The following is a 21,301-nucleotide window of genomic DNA, read 5'->3' as shown; positions in this document are numbered from 1 at the left end:
AGATCCTGAGCATAAAGACACATCTCTGCAGAATCCAACACAATGAAGTGGCTTAGAGTTTGCACAGCGGGTCTTTTAAAGCTAACATTTACCCAGATTTCCCAGCAGGAAAGGAGGAAGGAGCAAACTACATAACCCAACAAACATATTTTTTCACACACTCACAGCTTCCTCAAAAAAAAAAAAAAAAAAAGGTCTTTGGGAAGTTACCCACGCAGGTTTTACCTGCCTTGGACTTATACATCGCTTCTTCCTTTCCCAGGATGCTGGCAGGGAACGCTCAGCCTGGAGTTGGCCAGGCTGGCAACCAGGGGCCACATCGGGCACTGTCCCTGCTTCACCCTTGCTGCTCAGGGCAGGGATGCTTTGTTTGCTTTGTGCCTGTATGATCTGTATCAGCCCTTTGGCTTTTTCCCTCGGGTTCCACCTAAAGAGAAGTCTCCCACAGACACCTCCGCAACGTGGGAGGGGAGAGGCTGGTGCCACCTTTTCACAGCTGCCCCCGCCCCATGTTGCCAGCATGGTCTGAGCCCTGCACAAACCACCCACCCTTCCCTGGGTAGACTTTGAGCCCCTATCTTCCTGCCTCCAGGGCAGTATTTACCAGCAGAGACATCCAGGGCTGGTGCTGCCCTGAAATGTCTGTGTTGATACCACTGCTGGTGAGATGCTCTGTATCTGGAGCTCTCTTTTCTGATTCAGCTGGTGCTGCTCTGGTTAGCACCATCAGCTCTTCAGTCATTGCCTGGGACCACCAGGGAGCAGGCATTCCACCCTGGCTATCTGGGATGCTCCAGTTTTCACTGTAGAGCTGGCTTGAGTCTTGCACTGCCCTGGAGCCGGCAAAAGACCCACTTCATGGAACAGCATCCCCAGAGGCAGTAAGAGCCAGAAGGATGTTTCCGTGAGGAGCAGTGCAGTCCAGGGACCCAGGAGAGCTCAGGCAGAGAACAGTGGTGTTGCACAGGTGTGCCCATGCCCTGATCCCCAAGGGCCTGGCACTAGGGAGCACACATCGGGCTTGCAAGCACTTTCTAGCAAGTTTTACCTTCTTCTACCACATGCCTAAGGCAGCCCCCGGGACATCAAGTAAACCTTTCCATTCCGTGGGCTGAAGCATGGGCACAGATTGGTGGTAGGGCTGCAGAAAAGCAAACATGCGTCTCTCCATCCTGATGCAGTGCCTGACATGCACTGGCATTGCCCATGCTGCCTGCCATCGGTGGGAAAAGGGAGGGTAGCACACAGGCTGGGGAAACACCCTTGCCCACCCTGCTCAGGGCATCCCACCTGCATTCTGGTGGTAGGCACCCGGGAAGAGGTGAGAAGGTGGCTGGCAGCAGGATGGGACCATGCCCAGATCCGCTCCGTGAGACACGAGGAAGGCGATACAGCAGCGGTGCTCTGGTTAGTCACTGCTGGGAAGTGTGCCATGCCGGAGGCTGCTGGCAGGCCGGCGGCGCTTTTGGCCACCTGGTGCGTGTGTGGCCTTATTTTGATGATGATTTCAAGATTTCTCTGAGGAGGGGTGCAGCTGGGCAGCAGGAGCTGGTGGGAAGCAGAGAGGAAGGAACAGGAAGAAACTGTGGCATCTTGCTGGGGACAGTCCCCAGGGTCCCCTGGCCATGGGGCCACACTGTGCCCATAAGGACCAGGCTCCATCTGGGGCCATGCAACTTGGGAGGCAGCTGTTTCAGGTGCTAAAACTGAGTGCCTGTCACCTGCCGGGGTTGCAACCATCAAGGTGACACATGTCCAGGAGGTTTGGACCAAAGAACCCAAAGCTGGTGGGGACATGGGGTCCACCAGCCCCTTTCCTGGCACGGGGGGGACCGGCAGGCTTGCCCATCCCTGTTCAAATGGTGGCCGGAAGAAGGCAGGGAGGACATGGGAGCAGGGATGCAGCAGATGCATTTCGTCACCCATCCAAGGGGTGTGTGTGTGTTGGGGGAAGGGGTGGCTGGGTGTGTGGGCCCGTTTATTGCCTCTTCCCGCCAGCGCCGGCTCCCTGTGCACACACAGGCGGCAGGGACCCAAGGGCACAGCCCATGGCTCGCTGGACTTTTACCCTGCTGTGCAAACAGGCAGGCACCAGATTAGGGTATCAGTTGGAATTTCATCCTGTCAACGGCACCCGCAGCTTCTCTGGGTGGGTGGCAGAGCATCTTCCCTCTGGCCTAGCCCCTCCCCCACCCACAGGTGCCCCAGCGCAGTAGGGGAATTGGGGAGACGCACGTCTCATACCCTCCCAGGACTCTGTCCCATTCCAGGCTTCCCCCTTGCAGGTGACGGTGTTGCCCAAGGCTGGGCTGCCACCACCCCATCCCCTGCCAGGGCAGGATCCCACCAACCAGCCCCACGTGGCAATGACAAAACTGGCTGTCAAAGGCAGGCAAAGCCTGGTGAGGGAGGAGGATGTGTGTGGAGGAGCCAGCCCCCAGTGTGGGGACCACGCTGGAGTCTTCGCACAGAAGTGGCCCCAGTTTCCCCAGTCCAGCCCAGCCCTTTGGGCAGGTGGTCCATCCAGTCCCACCCCTTTTCCCACACGGCACCAGCCCTGTTGCATTTGCCTCCCCCTGTTTGAGCTCCTGACGCCCCATTTCTCCTGGCAGGGGTGCAGGGAGGTGGTGGCCCCATGCCACGGGCAGCCCAACATGCCGTGCCGGTGAGTGTGGGGTCATCAGGGTACAGCTGCAAGGACAGGAAAAAACCCTTTGCTCTGTCCCTCTCTCTGCAATGCCACCTCATCCTGCCACTGCTCCTCCATCTCCTCCACCCATGAGGACTTTATCCTGCATCAGGTGTCCCTCCACAGCCACCTGCCCTGCCCATGCACCTCAGCACACACATCCCCACCTCTTCCCAGGCAACACTTGGCACATTTTGGGGCTGAAGGAGCACTTTGGGCAGGGATTCAAGGGCAGCCCCTTGCTCAGTGCCCTGCAGGACCAGCGGGACGTGGCTGGAATGGAGAGAGGAGAGTGTCAGGCACTGATGCCAGCTGTCCCAGGCACTATCTCACATCCTCATTCTCTGTTTGCTTTTCTTGGACAAGGAGGATATTCAGCCCATCAACAGCCATAAAATGAGATTAGAGGCCAGGAGGCACCAATGGGAGATGGCCACGTCCGTGGGCAGCTGGCCTTGTTCTTTGGCCTTCACCAGCCCAAGCCCAGCCTCACCCTTTCCCCAGCTGTCCCCAGGGCTGGGAGTTTGCAGCCCCCAGGTCGCCCAGCATGGCCAGCCCTCGCGGTGACAAAAGGATGGGATGCAGCCATGCCGTGCCACGAGACATGCATCTACACCCTTCTCAGTGGGGCTGGGCAGAACCCCTCACTTCTGACTCCAGCTGCACCTGGGGGCACCAGCACTGGTGTGACCCCCGGCGCTGGCGTTCCTCCCCTGCTGCAGCACTGCAGGCCAGAAGGAGACAGCAACAAGCCTGTGGCATGCAGGATTCCTGCTGGCTTTTATTTTCACCGATGCCTAAAAAATAAAAATGAAAACCAGTTCTGCCTTATATACACAAAAACTGAGCCAAAGTCCTGAGCCAATGCAAACCTTCATCCTGGGTGCAGCTGGCAATGATGGCCGAGGGAGGTGTCACTGGCCCCTGCAGGAGGGACACCCAAATCCTGTGAAGGCTGGAGTGGGGCAGCAGGCACAGTGGGATGGCAGGGACCTGCCTGTAAAAGCTGCAGTGTGCCTGAGGCACCTTGTTTTCTGGGCCAGGATGGGCTGGGAGTGGTGCAAGGCTGGCGGCAGACAGGGCGGCTGAATGATGCGATGCACCAGTGTCGGGTGTGACGCAAGGGCTTGGCTGGGTGCTCTGCAGGGAGCAGGGGACACGTCTGCTGCTCCACCTTTCTGGAGCTTGCAGAGACGGTGCTAGGAAAGGCCATGCAAGCTGCCATGCAAGGTTCGTGCACCCTCATTCCTGTCTTGGTCTTGGGAAGCTGTAGCCCAGGAGCACCCAGAGCAGCCCTGAGCAGGTGCTGCAGACCCTCCTGTGTCCCAGCTGTGCCCAGCTGGCCTTTGGGACGTCTGAAACTGGGCTGTAATTTAACCTGGGCCAATGCAGCAGTCAGGACTCAGCAGCATGAAGGGACATTTCAGCTGCAGTTCACCAGCAGAAAAAGAGGGGCATTAGTTACTGGCCTCGGGCACACAGTGGGTGACAGGTGGTACAGTGCATGGAGGAGAGGGGAGATAAGGAGAACAAAACCTGGAGTTCTTTGGGTTTTGAAGAAAACAGGAAAAAAACACTTCTCTGTCTTTCTGGAAACCACCTCTCCATCACCTAACACCAGGGTACGTGCCAGCCCTTTGCCTGATACAGCCCCTGCCCACCCTGGCAGCAGTTCCTAGTGCCTGTGGCAGCTGCACTCCCTTGGAGCAGCCCCCCAAAGTTCTCCCAGTATCAGCCCTTCTGGACAGCCTGGGGCTGGTTCTTACACCCTGTCCCAATGGCAGACCTTCTTGTCCTCCTCCCTTTCCGCACAGGAAGGTGGTTTGAGGTCTCAGCAGGGTGATCTGCCTCCGGTGTGTCTGTGCCTGGCTCCCTTCTCTCCTCTCCCTGTGCTCCAGGTGGAGGGTGGCTGTGGTGCCACCTTGCCATGGCACAGCCAGGGGCACTGGAGCTTCTGGAAGAGTCTCCATGGGGCTCTTTGTGGCTGCAGGGACAGAGCTGGGGGCACAGGAGCCAGGTGCTGCTGGGGGTAGCTGGGGAACGGGGGTGAGGATGCATGGGGACTCTCTCCAAGGATGTGCTCCAGCTTGTTACCATCACGGTGGTCTTAAGGAATCCCCCCTCAGATCCTACGACTGAGGGTCCTCCCTGGCTCCCGCAGTCCAACTTGCTCTGCCTTCGGCACCCCCCTTCCCAGAATGCCGGATCCAGGAGACCAGCTCAGCAGAAATTTGTTTTGCCTTGAGTCCAGCCAGGTCTTTTCTCTAGTTCAGTCTTATTTGAACTGCCGCAAAAGCACCAGGCAGCTGGACTGGCAGGAGGACTGAAGGAAGCATCCTACCAGCTCCACCTGAGGCACCGTAGGAAAGCCATCCTTCACCACCCCACCCCCCTTCCTTCTGCTGACATTAGGACCTTGCTTTGGGCTGCAAATACTAGAGACCAGACCGGTGCACGTTTCCTACAGGAGAGCAATACTACCTAATGTATGGTTTTCACATAGAAGAGAGCCCACCGACCCCTCGGCAAGGTCCCGGTGCCACCTTGCCCTGCCGCGCTGGCTGCCCTGTTGATTCAGCCAGGGACCATTGTGTCTTTGGGAAGGGACTGTCACTCTTCAGAGCACACGGACCGGCTGGGCTCTGCTGCATAGTGCTTATCTCTTGGTGTCTGTAGCTGGTGAAGGGGCTTATGGCATGAATTCTTCCTTGATGGTCAGTGGGGACGAGGAGACTAGGTTCGGGGCACTGCTGCTGCAGAGGCCTCCGACGGGTCCCAGTGTGCCAACAGCTGGTGGGGTCGGTGTGGTGGTGCTGGTGGGCTGGCTTTGCTGCTGCATCTTCTTTTTGTTCACCTTCCTCTCCTTCGCCCTCCGATTTTGAAACCAGATTTTCACCTGCAGAAAGGCAAAGATGGTGATGAAGGGATGGGGGTGGATGCAGCAAAGGATGACAACTCTTAGGGTCCCCCTGGGGCAGGGGGTGCAGCCCAGAGTGTGGAAGAGAAGGGAGAGCGGTGGAGCAGGTGGGACCTTGGGCTGCAGCCCTCCCCCTCCCAGTCCCATCTCCAGCCGGGATGTGGTTTTCCTGGGACACCGCAGCACTGACCTGCCGTTCGGTGAGCCCAAGGGCAGCAGCCAGCTCAGCCTTGCGGCGGATGGTGATGTAGCGGCTGTAGTGAAACTCCTTCTCCAGCTCCAGGCGCTGGTGGTCCGTGTACACCACCCGGTACTTGTCTTTCGTCCTGGTCTTGCCTGGCAGAGAGAGCAGAGTTGGGGTGAGCTGACAGGGGATTAAGGGGAGCAGTGGAGGGGTAGGAACATCCCCAAGGGCATTGAGTTGATACACAACCACCTGTGGACAGCTCAGGAGAAATATGGCAATGCCCTTGGACCAGTGGAAAAGAAAGTCATGAGGCTTCTGTTGAATTTAATGCCCATTAGCACCAGGTTGTTTCTCTGTGTTCAAAAGTACCTGGGCTTTGGGGAAATTGCTTAGTGGAAAGAGCAGAAGAGATTCAGAGGCATCCTGAGAAGACGGACCACAAATCCCATGTACCATGACACACTGTCCCCAAGAGGAGCAGAGCTGCAAGCCCTGCTGTGGGCTGAGGACAAGCCGCCTGCAAAAATACAGCCTGGGAGGGCTGCTTTCTAGCAGAAAAATGCAGCCAAAAATAGCCCAGCCGTCTTCTCTGTTAGCTCCTTCATTAATACATACACACACAGAGCAAGCTGTGGAGCAAGAGCCAATGGCTTGAACTCTGCCTGGGCTGGGGGTCACGGGGTGTGCAGGTAGCACTTCAAGGAAGGACACCTATGACCAGAAGGAACAAGTCCCTGGTTCTTTCCTCTGCAGAAGAGCCCATGGGTGGAGAATAAACACAGCTGTGAATATTTGCTTCTCCACCCAAATTAGCAAAATCCTGTTCCAGGGCATCAAGAGGGATGGAGCCATGCCTTCAGCTAAGCAGCCACCGTCCTTCTGACTGGGAACCCAGCCATTTGTTTGCCTGACAAACATGTTTGCCCGTCTTATGAATTTCTGCTGCTGAAAGCAGTGCTGCCATGGGAAGGGGCAGGAGCAAGCCCAGAACAGCTCCATGGATATCACTGGGGCTGCCCTGGGTGTACCAGCATGGACAGGATACTGCCTATCACTGCTGCAGATGTGCAAGGAGAGATTTCTGGTGATCCAGCAACCTGTACAATTTCATCTGCAGCCTGCTGCCCCCAGGAAAGGGGACTTTTTTGTGCCTGCCATTCTGTTAATCCATTCCTCCTAACAAGTCCTTGGCACATCAGCAAGTTTGGGCCAAACTGGGCGAAGAAGCCTCAGCAGTATTAAATTCTGATCATAGTGAAAGTAGAAGTTTGGGTGGCGCAGAGCAAAGCTGTGCTTCAGAGACTCCAGAATGGACTCAGCTCTAATCAGACATCAGAGAATCTCCACAGAGCAAAACTCCAACCCGCAGGCTGCAAATCTGTTTCTCAACCAACTCAGTTTTATTTTTAAGGGTGTCTCTCCCTTGCTACCCCATTACAAGGAGACAGGGTCTTTCCTAAGGCACTTCTTATGCTGAAAGACAAGTGTAAAAGAGTATAGGAGGCAGGTCAACCCATGGCAACAGCACACTGTGAGTGCGAGAGGGGCTCCCTCGAGGTCATTTCCCTCACAGCATCCCATGGGATGCAAAAAGGCAGCTGATTTTCTACTAAATAAGAAAGAGCCAGCAAAGGTCCAGCTCTTGCCATTGGCCACCGAGCAAACCATGTGTGGCAGCACACGAGTGCGTGCACACCCTTGGGCACAAGCAGGAGCTGGGTGGGCACAGGAGGTGTCTTGCCCTGCTGGGACTTGACTCTGGTGCTCCCAGGCACAAAGCAGCAGCCCTGTGGTTAGCACCCAATTGCCATGACTATGTCACTCTCTGTGTCCTCCTGCCATTGCTCCCAGAGGTGCTGGCACGGGCTCAGCACAATGTGAGCAGGGTGATGGCCGAGGGTCCCAGTGTGGTCCCCAAGATGCACCGAAGCTCTCCAACAATCTATGGAGGAGGAAAGGAGCACACAAAGGCTGCAACATGACTGGGAATAGAAACCAGACCTCCCAGCACCAGGGCTGGGGTTTAGCCACTAACTCGTATTTGAGGGGTGTGATGAACTCAGCCACCGCCTTAGAGGGTGGGGAGCCCAGCTCAACCCAGGGCTGTTTGGAAGCGAACACCTAATCCCTTCCTACCACCACCGAGGGCAAACCTGCCTGAGGCCACACAGGGTGACTCTGCAGGTAAAAACTGGGTAAAAAGGTAATTTGATTGAGCAAGGTGTGTATGGAGATGTCTGCAGACACATGGCTGAACTGCAGCAATTCGGTGTGCGAGGGGTCGGCGGCAGCATTGCTGGGTGTTTGTCTCCTCCTTGGCACACACCAGCTATGGTGGCTTGAACAAAACTGGCCATGGGACAGTGCCAGGCTGGAGTGATGCCAGGGGCACCTGGCCCACGTGGGACCCCTCGCTCTCCCCTCGCTCTTCCACGGGGCCTCTGTCCTTCCCAGGGGGTCGGTGCCACCTCTTGCTGCCCCACATATGAAGGGCTTATCAGCGTGAGAAGGACTTCTGTATGCCAGCCCAGGGGGGACCTGTGCTGAATTTGCAAACGCGGTGATTCCTGGGGAGCTACAGAGTGAACCAGATGTGCCGGCTGAGATGTAAGCAAGGTTTAGCAGCTCCCTGAGAAATGGAGCTCCCTCTGTCTGCTGCCGGCTCAGGGACTGCGACAAGTTTTTTTCTTTCTTATATAGTTATCCTTTTTTTTTTTTTTAATTTGAAAGCAAAAACCTCGCTGAATAGATAATGACTTAAAAATGATCTTATTTGCAATATTGCTATTTGAACACCACTGCTTGGAGAAAAAACCTGACAGATAAAGTAAAAAAAAAAAATAAAATAAAAAAAAATAAGGCAGTTTGTGAATACAACATCTGCCATGAATTTCAGCAGGAATTATCATTTCCTGCTGCAGCTGTAAATAGATCCATCACAGCTTGTTCTTTGTTATTCCCTCTTCACCATTCACCCCTGATGAAAACTGTGCTTTGCCTGGGACCTGGCGGATACCCGGCCCTGCCGAAGAGCCACCTCTGTGTGAGCTGGGTACCACTCTCTCACTGCCCCGTATGAGGTAGCAAAGACTCAAAGCAGAGGGCTCACGACCAAGCCAGAAACTGAAAGTTATTCATCTCAACTAATTGCTGGTTTCAGCGATGTTTGCTGAATTCAGGAATGTATTGTGGGTGATTCACAAGGAAAAGAAAAGGATTCACAAGAAATACTATTGACAATGAATAATTCAACTACCTTGAATATGGATGCTGGGTTACACTTAATTCTCTCCTGGAGAGTTTTTATGGCTCTGTGAAAGGAAAGAGGAAATTTGGGACAAGCCAGAGCTCCTTACGGGGAGTCCTCATACCTACAGGGAGTCTCCTCTGGAGACGTTGAAAACCTGTGTGGATGTGATCCCATGCCACCTGCTCTAGGTGAACCTGCTTTATCAGGGAGCTGGACTAAATGATCTCCAGAGGTCCCTCCCAACCCTGACTGTTCCGTGATTCTGTGAAACCCCGGCCCTGCAGCGGGTAGCATGGCCGAGCAGAGGGATGGAGCTGCTCCCACATTTCAAGTGAAGCCCCGTGGTAGTGGATCAGGATAGCCCAGAGATGATGCTGCTCCTGCACTGGGAGGGAGCATGGATGGAGTGCACGGGGTGCAAAGAGGGTGGTGGTGATGCCTCCTAGCATTTAAAGTCCTTCCTGCTTGCCCCCAAAAGACCAGGCAAAGGAACTGCTCAGGCAGTCAAATGAAGCCATTTTGCTGGGCTAGTGGGAATGGTTTCAGCTTTGGGATCAAGGCAGGGCCAATGGCTGCGTGGGGAGAGGGTATCATTACTACTGTTAATGTATAACCCTAATAGCACTCACCTGAGCCATGATTAGATAAGGGAATAGCTTTAATGTGCTGTGCAAATCCCAAGGGACGCGCTCCTGAGTGTGCAGGCACACGCACACATGCTGGGGGACGGGGTCTCAACCCTCAGTCTGGATCTCCTCTCCAGGGCATCCCTGCCCTGGGGATGGGGGTGCTGGAGCTCCTGCCCTGGACCAGGTCGGGAGCCTGGCAGGGGAAGGGGAAATCACACTAGGTCCCTGCAGCCACCATCTCAGGCTCTGCACCCTCATGGCCATGGCAGAGGCTGCCAGAGAGGTGGTAATTCACCCTGGCCTGCCAGAGGATGGCTTTCAATAAGAAACTGCCCCAAACACCTTAACAGATAAGGAAGAGGGGTATTTTGATGCTGGTGTTGAGCAGCTCTAAGAACAGCCGGAGAGAGGCTGGTTCAAACCAGGGAGGAAAGAGACTGTGAGGTGGCAGTGTCACCCTGGGAGGAGGTGGGAAATAGCAAAGGACTAAGAGCTGGCATGTGTTAATTGGAACTTGTCTTTTCTGGAGCCTCACAGAATGAGGCACCCAGCCCCGCGTGCCTGGCACAGCTAAGAGGGGCCAGCTCCAAATGGAGGGTCCCGATTTGCAGGACATAGACCTCCCAGCCACAGCAGGAGCAGCACAGCTGCCAGCAGTGAGGAACATAAACCTGTGCTTTTCTAAAGGTCTCTATTTCACAGGTCAAAGCAGCTCAAAATTGCAGCACCTGCAAAGTCTGGCTCCATGGGCTACGCAGCCATCAGGGCTCCGATCAGGGCAGCCGGGTTACAGCAGCCCCGACCCACTTGCTGGAGCCACCGGGATGAGAGCCCACCATGGTGCTGGCTGTCATGCCCCACTGCAGAAGTCCCCGAGGCCTGGGGACATGGGCACATCACATGGTGCTTTACACAGGAGGTGCTGGCATGGGGGACAGAGCTGTTGCTGCCAGGCTGGCCGGCCCCATGGCTGCTCAGCAGCTCTGCACGCCCCACTGCATGGTGGCTCCTCGCATGACTGACATGAAAAGTCTGGGCAACGTGCTCCTGGACCCACCCTGCGTGGTCACACCTTCCTGGCGATGCTCTGGCCACACACTGGCTCCATCTGTACAGCCTAGTCTGCCCGTCTGTCTGTACTGGGTAGCTGGTTCCGTCTGATGGCACTACAATATCCTAATGCTGAAAAGCATCAGGAGTGGAAGTCCCATCACCAGTGAGCACCAGGGAGAGAACTTGTACACAGTGGAGTTAAAGTGCAGCAAGATGGGGTACAACGCTGTTCCCCCTGGGTGGGTGCTTTCTTCCCATGATAAAGCTGCTTCATTCTGAATGAGCAGCACCTACTTGCAAAAAGGATAAAATCCTCACATCCCAGACGAATCAGTGCTATATCAGGATTTGCCATTGCTTCCCAGGGAAAAGTAATTTGTGAAAATCAAGGAAAACTCAAAAAAAACTTCCCCCTTCCCCCAGCATATCTTAGGCCATGCTACAGATGGAGAAACTGAGGCACAGAAGTGACTCCAAACAAGAGTGGAGCCCCAGGGTCAGAGCTATGGGCTCTGATTGCTGGTGGGACTCCCCGAACAGCTTAACCTTGTGTTGATCTGCAGCTCCCTGGGGGTAGCTGTCCCCCTGTCTCCCCTGTCCCCCCTCCCCGCAAAGACAGGGACAGCCAGCAGACCAATGCCCCATGACAGAGACCCCAGGCCCAGAAGGCGGCTCAGCATCTATAGCTCAGGAGCCTCCAGGCTGGCTGGAGCCACCCTCATCTGGCAGCCAGATGTGCTCCAGCTGTCTGTGCGGAGGGGTCGATGCTCCCTCTGCCGAGCAGTGACGATGGCAGCCGTGCTGGGCAGTGGTGATGCTGGTGCTCAGGACAGACAGCCCAGCTCATGGCGCTGTCCCTAAACCTACTGGAAACGGGAACCCTAAGGTCAGCAATGACAGTGGCAGGGGCTGAGCTGCCTGATGCCCTCCCTGTGCTTCCTCTGCCCACACTTGCTTGCTCCCTTCCTTTCCCCTCCAGCAGCAACCCCAAAGCACCCACGCTGCTCTGTGGTCTGGGAGAGGGGATAAATCTGGGCCCCTCACCCTCCCTGAGTGCTGGGAACCAGCAGGTCAGGGTTTTCACAAGCCTCCCCCTTCCCGTGCATGCTTCAATATCATCAGCTATTTTTCCCCTGCCGCTGGAAGCAGAGGGGTGATGAATGGGGCGACTGAAACGGGGCAAAGGACTGGAGCCGTGTGGCTTGCTTCATCACCTCGAGCAAAAAACGAACCCCTCCAGAGGGCAATCCTTCCTGAGATCCCTGCCTGAGAGCATACCCCTGCCAAAGCAGGCTGGATTCAGACAACTGCCAGGTGTCAAAAACTGGGTGAGAGAAACCACCCCACACCCACATACATATTTAATGTCTTTATACTGCAGAGGGAGAGGATGCTGGATGAATGCTCATCCGATGGACCCTGCCAAGACTCCCCCAGCTATGCTCCGGGTTGAGGAAATGGGCATTTCGGCCTGAAGGCAGGACTCATCTGTGGGCAATTGTGCTAGAGGTCTCTCCAAGGAGCTCAGTGACCCTCCTACCCCCAGGGCAGCTCCTTGGATGGCTGTTTGCCTGACATTGACCCAACCTGGGAATCTCTTCCTGGTGCCAAAGACTTCAGAGCAAATGGCAGTGCTCCTGTGGGCACCCACCAGCAATAAAACCTGACTCAGCTCGGTACATCATGCACTGGAAATGTTTCACTTACAAAACCATGCCACTTGTCTTGATGGCTTTTTAGTTTCCTGCACAGAGAGGATCAAGCTCGGTGCTTCCTAAGAAGCTGTGCTGAGTGTGTGACTGGGGATTATGTGCCTGGAGGTTATGGGTCTGGCAGAGCCAGGAGGCAGAGACCGGGGTCTGGTGTACGGGACAGCTGCACCGGGCAGCCTGGCTGCTGGGAAGGGGCAGAAACACCTGGGCAAAGAGCCAGGTGCAGGGAGTGCAGCCCGGTGCACAGCAGCACAGGCTGGCCCCAGCTGGGCTCTGCACTGCCAGCACAGCAGGATGGGGCCAGATCTGCACCCGCACCCACACACGAGGGTGAAAGCACCCCCCTTGCAGGCCTCATCTTCCTCCCAGGAGCTGCATACCCCAAGTTGCATACCCAACCCAAGGCGGTTGCAGTGAGCCAGTAGTTCCCCATCACAACCCTGAACACGGAGCACAGAGCAACACGACAGGAGATGCATCAACCCTGGGGGCAGCAGCCTAAGGCAGGGCATTGGGACAAGCATTTCCCAGCCCTGCAATGATTCTACCTTTTATTTTGTCAATGGGAAGATTCTTCCAGTTGCTTCTATGGTTCTATGAGTGCTGAGCTGAGCACCATCAGTCAGGCTTCTGGGCCAGGTCAAAGACCATACCAGTACGGGAAGGCAAGGAGTGGTGCCAGGGCAGTGCATGGGCTGGCCAGCGCATGCGGGCTGGAAACAGCGTGGTTTAGAGCATCACCTTCATGCCAGCCCTGCAACACTGAGCCCAAATCCAGCTCATCCAAATCTGCCACCTGTCTGGGCTTGGCCCAGCTGCAACAGGAGGAGGAGGACAGCAAAGCAGCGGTGGTCCTGCCTGGGCACCAGGTCTCCTCTCCCGCTTTGCAGCCTCATACGGCTCAGCCCATCCTTACCGGGGGGCAGCGCAAGGGAAGGATCCAGCCCCTTATCCAGGCGATCACAAAGCTAACAGCACTGGAGTGGGCGTCCTTGAAGGGTTGCCTGTAGGAAACATCTGTCATTGGCCAGAGGTTTAAAGTGTCCCTCTGCTAATCCCGGGGAATTAGCCAGCCAAACCCATCACGTAGGTACCGCCAGTGCTCCAGGGAAGCCCTTTTTGTTCAAGGAAAGTCAATTCTAGGAAAGTTTGAAAGGCCTGTACCTTGGCCAGCAGCTAAGCAGTCAACAAATCCCAGCTGGGGCCAGGAGCAGGTTGTGGGTTAATAATTCAAGGGGAGAAGACCAATGGGGCCCAATGCATGCACACACCGAGTGACCCAGGGAAGCAAAGGGTCTCATCATGGGGAGCAACTGTGTGCTAAAGAGGGGTCCCCCACACAGGGATGAACCGTGGAAATGCACTGCCCTCCAGCCATTACTCCAAAACGTACCGTGCATGGCAGGAATGCTGCCTGTCCAGGGGAAATGATTCTGTCTCATTATTGCAAATTTTACTTTTTCCTCCAGCTTTCATGGACCTCACTAAGGCAACAAATAGAGCTGGAAAACTGAATAGTGAAAACAGAGACAGAAAACTGCATATCCAGCAAATCACCACTCGCCCATGCTCGGAGCATCACTGTTTACTCTCCATCACCCCAAAACCAGCCCAGGCACCGCGGGCACCGATACCACACAGAGCCCCTAGCCCATACACCTCCCCAAGGGATGCCCCAATTGCACTTTCACTTGCAATATTTAGCACTGCTGTGGCCCTGGCTCGATTAGTGACCTAAAAGCCAGACCCAAGGCAGTATCTGAGGATTTGCATAACTAAAGAGCAGAGGGTGAATTTCAAAGTTCAGCCAGCCACCTTTCCAGCCGCCTTCCTGAGCTTTTTATAGAGCTGGGGTGCAATTCACAGGGAAGTTTGCAAATAATTGTGAATAAGGAGGAAGCATGAGGCTCTGACACGCTGTTCGTGAAGATTTTATGAGCAGAAAAAGAGGTGACATCGGAGAGAGAAATGAGGCCTGGGGACATTTTCCAGCTTGGTTCCCTTTAACTCCCAATTTCCAGCAACTGGCCCTCTGGCATCGCAGTCCCTCCTGCTGCAGGGTTATCTTGGCTCAGCCAGGTGAAGCATGCACATATTTAGCAACAGGTATATAAAATCATCCCCTGGTAAAGCCTAACTCTGCAGTGAGTCACTGGGAGATTTCTCGTTGGCTTTTCTTCGGCTCTAGATTGCATTTGCAGAAATCCCCAACACACTCATATTCCCTGCGTAACATTTTCTCTTACCACTGCACAGCTCTTTCCCAAAAGCTTTCAAACTACAGCCAAGAGCTGTTTATACAAGGCAAGATAGAGAGGGAACCTTAATTTACAACCCTCTGAAGTATTATGATTTATAGCATTCACAAAGAAACTGTTGATATTTATAGCAAAAAACTCCATGTATTCATTTCCTATTCCCACTGTGGTGAGACAGGTAGTTAATCAATCCAGACTGATTAAAGTCTAGTTTATTGATTTCAATAAAACAATTCATCTAAGAATTCCACCCCTATCTATGTCAAGCTCAACTCTTCCCTGCTGTCTTTCAAGCTTAACGGAGAAAGGCTCTTTTTTTATTTAAAGGGCAGCCCTGGAAAACACAGGCTGCATCCCACTGTCTCCCAGTACATAGTCCCATCATGGCTGAATCCTGCAGCCTCCTGGCACCAGTAGCGCTGTGTTTGGACCCATCAGAGACACAAAGACATGTCCTTAATCTGCAAGTGCCTTAAAAAGAGACCTTGCTGGTCATCCATCCTAAGCAAGCACCACAAGAAAGGGGCTTTCACCCCAGCACCCATCCCTGCATCGCTGTGGCTACGCTGGGGCAGCTCCTCCTCTGCATGTAAAGGGAACAAGGCTGATTTGTTTGTCCCTTTGTATGTATTTAATCTAAGAGATACAAACTAAGCAACTAACGATATCTCTCCAGAATTCAATCAACTCAATTGTCATCTAACTCAATCAGAAGCACTTTCAAGCCCCTGTTTTATCTCGGGCCCCACTGCTGGGTATAAAACCATGCCCTTGATCCAGAGGAGATGTGTGCTGATGTCTTTCTTCCCTCATTAATTTTCCCTCTCACCTCTCTCAGAAGAAACGGAGATGTTCAGACCTACAAAACCTGCAGAAGTGGCTGGTTCGCAGCTGCATGGCGGGATTGCAGGATCACACCCCCCTTCCACCCTCCGGCAGAGGGAAGCCCTCAGCCCTGGCATGCCTGTGGGTCTCCATCACTGGGTATGGGGGGAGACATTTTTCCTAAATAGGTATATTCAGTGCTTAAAATGGGCCAGGAAATACCAATCCTGCCTCTCCCTTCCTCTTTCCAGACCGGGGCAGTTTTTTTCCATTTATCGGGATGTTCTGCCTGCTTCACTGCAGCCACTGATCCCACTAGGACAGCCCCATCCCCATCCCTGCCACGCGGATCTGGTGAACATGAGGAGCTATTTTCCATGCTGGAAGACCCCAGACACCTCTCTGCATGAGCCCCTTGTGTGAGGGTCTTTACACGGGGCTTGGCCAGCAGGGAGCCAGAAAGAAGCCTAAATTTGGAGACACTTTGCTAACAGGGAGCCCCAGCCCTCATCCCAGGGATAAGGGGCAGCGGTAAAAGGGAAAAGCAAAAAGCAAACTCTCCCGTGAGGGATGGCCAGAGCCACTCCTGTAGTGAGTTTGGCCCCAGCAGTGCTCTGCAGAGCTCATGGCCAGCACAGGAGAGGGACTGGGACAGCAGGTTCAGGCAAACCTAGTGGGCAGAGGGTCCCCCTGTGGGCAGGATGGGTCCAGACTGGGCTGGCAGCAGCGATAGATCGTAGCCTGGAGGGGAAGATGAAAGGGCATGGGCAGGACAGGACAAAGGGCCCTGCACCTCACCTCACTGCCAAAGGAGCCGGCCACCATCTCCATGACAAAGCAAATCCCTTGTCAATTTGGGCTGGCCCCAAGGGGGACCTGCCCAGTGCCTTTGAAGTGGGCAGCAGGGCCCCCAGCCCAGCGGGCAGGGAGCTGGGGTCACCCAGACACCTCCCCCCCCCCCCCCCCCCCCCCGCCCCGCCTCCAGGTCAGGAGTTCAGCGGGGACAAGACCCCGGGGACTTGGGGACAGGGGGACAGGACCCTGGGGACATGACGAGCACCAGGTGCCCCCAGCAGCAGTGGGCACAGGAGCAGAGGCACCCACAAGCTGCGCCAATGCACGCACAGCATGCTGCACCCGGAGCACCCACATGCACCCTCCATGTGGCACTGTCCCCAAACGCACCACACTTTGCACACACACCACATGTACACACACGCACTGCACCTTGCACACACACCACGCACAGCACCATCCTTGACAAACAGCACCCTGCATGCACACATTGAGTGTGTAGCATCCCCCCTACACACTCGGTGAGACTATTGACGCAGCAAGCCCCATGCACACAGACTGCTTATGGTACCTCACACCACACAAGAGCCTACAGCACCTCACAAGCGTTGAACATCTTATATATACATATATATATATATATATATATACACCCCACACACAGCACCTTCCCTCTGTGTATATACATAGGGTACCTTCCCTGCACACATACACACACTGCACATGTACGCAGCATAAGGCAGCTGGCACACACACATGTGCGCACCTCCCATACACAGGCTCGCACACTCAGCTGCTCGCTAACTCACACTCTCATGCACAGCTGCAGCCCCCCATGTTCAACCTTGCACGCATGGGACATCCTGCCCAGCACCCCCTCAGGGCTGGCAGGGCCCTGAGGTCCCAGGGGTCTCTGGCTCTGCCCATCCTACCCAGTGGTGGCAGACAAGGGCAGGGGTGCAGGGACAGAGGCCAGCTGAAGGAAAAGGACTTTCCAACCATATAACCCTGGCTGTCAGCAACACAGAAGGACAGTATCTTCCCTTCCCATCCTCATCTTCTGCTACCTCAGCAGTGGGGTCCCCCTGCTCTTTGGGGACCAAGCGCCATGCGGAGGGCAGATCAAGCATGTTGTCCCTCCCAGCAGTCCCCATGCAGGGAGAGCTTCAAGCCCAGTGATCCTCTGCAGCGGGGAAGGTGCGGGGTGCAGGGCTGGGGGGGTTACCTTACCGCTGTTGCTGGTGCTGGGAATGCTGCGCCTCATCCACTCATACGGCGTGCGTCTCTGGGCGTTAGGGGAGAGCTGGGGGACCGAGCTGCTGATGGGTGGAGGCAAAAGTCCAGAGCCTGGGGGCTGGATGGGGTTAAAATCTGGGGGGCTGAATCCAAACTGCCCTGGGCTGGCAGTGGAAGGTGTAGCAGTGGTCCCGTAGGAATGCCAGTCCTCCTTGGCAGGGGTGTAGGGAGAGCCCCAGGCGGCTGCTGGCTGCCCGTGGTGCGGGTCGTTGTTAATCCCAGGCACATGGTGGTAGCTGGCGAAGTCCGAGTACTGGGGCGGCCCCGGCATGTAATTCTGGGGGTTGAGGTTGAGGCTGGGATGCCGGACAGGGCTGGGATACATGTTGGTGTCCTTATCCAAAAGATAACCTACATACATCTTCCCCGTCCAGCTCCGCACACATGCTGCGCTGCCGTGCCGCCGACTGCGGCCGGGCTCGGTTTGGCAGGGAGGCGGCCGCCCCTCCTTCGCCGCCACTCACCTGGGCGCCTTGGGGAGCTGTGTCCTGGGGCCAGGCACCTCCCTGCCCACGGGCTTTTATTGGGCCCAACCTCTCGCAGCATTTGCATTGAAAGGCAGGTTTGCATTTCAAAGTGCAGGAACCCCAGCGGGTGAGAGGGGCGAATTCAAACCTCCCACCCTGGCTGCAGGGGGATGAGGTTGTGGGTGACCCTGGGGGCCACTGAGGACCCCATGTCCGCGCTGCTGTCACTACCCCACAGGTGTCCCCAAGCCACTGGATGTGGTCCCTTTGTAGCAGCCAGCTTTGGAGACACTAAAGCATCATGGGCGTCACCCACAAGGATGCCCCAAGGGAGCCCACCCTGTCCCTGCAGCCATCCCTACCCCAGGAGCAAGGTGCCTTGAGCTGAGCCTTGTATTAAAGCCTGGCTGTGGGCAGGGGACAAGCTGGGCTGTGCCTGCCATCCACCAAACCCTTGCCCTGGGGTGGTGTTTTCCCAGGCAGCATCTGCCTGATTCAGAAAAGGGGGGCTGGTGGGAAGGGAAGGCTCTGAGTCCCCCTGCGTTTAGTCCATCCAGGGGCAAACCCAACCTCCAACCACAACAACAAAGCTCAGCCCAGGCTCAGAGAGCAGGACAGATGGACAGGCTGTGTGCAGGGGGAATGCCCCCACCCAACAGGGAGTCTGTGGGCTCCAACATGGTTCCAAGGGGCTCATGGCCCTGCAGCAAGAGGAGTTTCTCTCCTGTTTTCTCCCTTAAAAAAGAAAAAATCCCCCAGATGTTTTCTGATAAGGAAAACCAAGCAGAAACAGGACCCTCATGAAGCTGTGTCTCCCTGCAAGGTGCGAGGAGGACACTGGCCAAAACCAGCTCCCAGCAGCGATTGCCCACTCATCACCCGCCAAGCCGGACACACCTCCACTGCGGAGGGGGACGAGGAACTGAGGACAAGCGCTGTGCCATGCTGCCCAGAAACCCCCATCACCTGCAGCTGGGAGCCTCCTCCCTGCCTGTGTCCCCTTCCCTGTCAGTGTCACACTCTGGCTGTGCCCAGCCACCAGCATGTAGTCACAGTCATCATTTGCAGGCTGGCTTTTTCTCCTCAAACCAAAGCACAGCCCTGCAAAGGCTCTAGAAGGGTGTTTTGTCACCTCCCCAAGGCCACCTCTGCCTGCTTCTCTGCAGCAGCCCCTTCCTTTTCTGCAAACATGAGTGGGGTGAGGACTGGTTGGTCCTTACCCTCCCAGGACAGAAACAGCCTGGAACCTGACAATAAGAAACAGAGAAAAAAAAAAATGCAGGGAAAAAGGAGATTTAGGATTAAACAGAGAGAAGGGGATAAAACAACAGACTTTCAGAGTTTTTCTTGATGGCAGATATGAACCTGTGAAGTGTTTCCAGTGTCAGATTGCCTGCCAGATTTTTGGGGTTAAAAGGAAAATGGTAACAAAACCAGCAAAGCCTCTCTGACTTGAGGAGCTTAGTACATTTGATGCATGGACATTTCTTGATTCTCCCCCTCTGCAGCTGGTGGCAGATGTCCCTGGGCTGGGGACAGCACCTGGCCATCAGCGCGCCCTGGGGCCCCACTCATCCCCACACCAGTGCTTCCTCCCCACAGCACCCTGAGATCTCCCATGTTCATGGAGGGATAGCACGTCCCCGAGACCCTGCAGCACTGCTGTCACCTGTTTGCTCAAGGTGGACTTTGCGAGAGCCCACCATACCCACCTCCCAGCCCTCCCAGCCACAGCCAGGCCAGGCTGCTGCCGTTCCCACCCTCCAACCAAGCACGCCGTGCTGAAGACATAATGGGGCAGCATCTTCAAGCCCAGAGCTGTGGACCCGCAGTGGTTCTGCATCAGTCCTGGGCACGTTGTCCCATTCCTCCGGTGCTGATTCCAGCTGAAACTGGGTGAAAACGTTGCACAGACACCCCCGTACCATATCCATTCCTTGCAAGGAGGAGGGAGCCAGAATGAGATCAAAGGGAGATGGGGTAAGAGGTAAGGGATCTGGTCTGCAAGAAGGGAGCAGACTAAAACCCCCGCAATGGGAAATCACCCCCAGAGCTGGCATCACCCAGGCTCTGCCTCCCAAGACCTAGCATGGCTCGAGGTACTGCAAGAGGTGAGCAATTTGGAGCACCCTCCATGTGCTCCCCAGAGTCTCTGGCCCATCGCCCAGCCTTGCCCCAGCTCCCTCCCTTGTGACAAAGGTGACCATCGTAACCATCCCACCTAGTGACTATCTCAGCTCACGCAGCAGCACAGATCAGTTGCTGAGCCGTATAACCGCATCTATCCTGGATTTTTCCCAAGGTCTCAGCACAGCCATGGCTTTGTTTAAACAAGAGAGCTAAGGCCTTCTTCCTCCTCCTCCTCCTGCCAGCAAAGAGGCGTTGGCTCAGGGAGTGGGGAAAAAAGAAGATGCCCCCCTGCCCCTCCCTGAGCAGATGGTGGCAGGGGTGGTGGAATGCAGGTGGCTGCTGGGTCCCATCCTGGGGGCAGCTGCATTGCAGGGACGGGGGATGCTGGGGTTATTCCTGCCACTGGCTCTTTCCCATGGGCAGTGACAGGCAGCCTGGTCTTAGGCGGCTGCTGGGGACCAGGGGGTTCAGGGGTCTGGGGGCAGCATCCCACACCTGCATCCTCCCTGTGGCAGATAAAGGGCTCGGCAGGGTGCAGCATTGCCAGGTGCCTGCTAACAGCCATGCCACCAACTCCCTCGGTGCAGGGCGAAGGGGGCAGGGGAAGACAACCGGGCCATAAAGATATGACAACGACTTCCCTCTTTTCCTTTTCTTTGGCTTATTTATTGCTGGTGGGGATTATGGCTGGCAGAGTTTATGCTGGGGAAAAGCCAGGTGAGAAACCCCCCATGGGCTCCCCAAGGAGCATCCTAACTGCTAGACTGGGGCTGAAGGTGCTGCTGGGGACCCTCAGTGCCCCAGGATACCACCTGCACCGGGGTCCTATGGGTGAGCAGATCAGGAGCTGCCAGAGACCCTGGGAGTCCCCAGCTGGGCGAGAGAAGGTGACAGTACCTCTCCATCCACCCCAGAGACTCCCAGCACCAAACCCAGCCTGGGGAGCTCCCGCTATTCCTCCAGACCTGAGATGCCTGGTGGAACCAGGTGGACTCAGGGGAGAGCAGCCAGGGTTCCCCCAGCACTCCCTGGGCCTTGGTGCTGCTATCCGTGATCGAGTGATGCCATCTCCTGGAAGCAAGAGGGCTGGGAA

General features: G+C 55.6%; 1 protein-coding gene across 1 annotated transcript; it reads right to left on the bottom strand.

The window, feature by feature from the left end:
• Window positions 1-5,328: 5,328 nt before the first annotated feature.
• CDX1 (caudal type homeobox 1) lies at window positions 5,329-17,997 on the bottom strand. Its single transcript, XM_037398492.1, has 3 exons — window positions 17,546-17,997; window positions 5,797-5,942; window positions 5,329-5,585 (listed from the first exon to the last, which is right to left on the bottom strand). The coding sequence occupies exons 1-3, from the start codon at window positions 17,970-17,972 to the stop codon at window positions 5,379-5,381; spliced, it is 780 nt and encodes a 259-aa protein (XP_037254389.1). The 5' UTR covers window positions 17,973-17,997; the 3' UTR covers window positions 5,329-5,378.
• Between the last annotated feature and the right edge of the window lie 3,304 nt (window positions 17,998-21,301).

Source organism: Falco rusticolus, chromosome 8 (assembly GCF_015220075.1).
Source record: "Falco rusticolus isolate bFalRus1 chromosome 8, bFalRus1.pri, whole genome shotgun sequence".
Lineage (NCBI taxonomy): Eukaryota > Metazoa > Chordata > Aves > Falconiformes > Falconidae > Falco > Falco rusticolus.
Note: the sequence above shows the minus strand (reverse complement) of the source record. Positions and strands in the feature narration are given on the sequence as shown.

Excerpts from the sequence above, each read along its gene's own strand:
- CDX1 (XM_037398492.1), bottom strand. The coding sequence starts at position 17,972 with ATGTATGTAGGTTATCTTTTGGATAAGGACACCAACATGTATCCCAGC. Across the intron at positions 5,943-17,545 it reads TCCCAGCACCAGCAACAGCG|GCAAGACCAGGACGAAAGAC; the intron begins GTAAGGTAACCC and ends TCTCTCTGCCAG. Across the intron at positions 5,586-5,796 it reads TTGGGCTCACCGAACGGCAG|GTGAAAATCTGGTTTCAAAA; the intron begins GTCAGTGCTGCG and ends GCCTTTCTGCAG.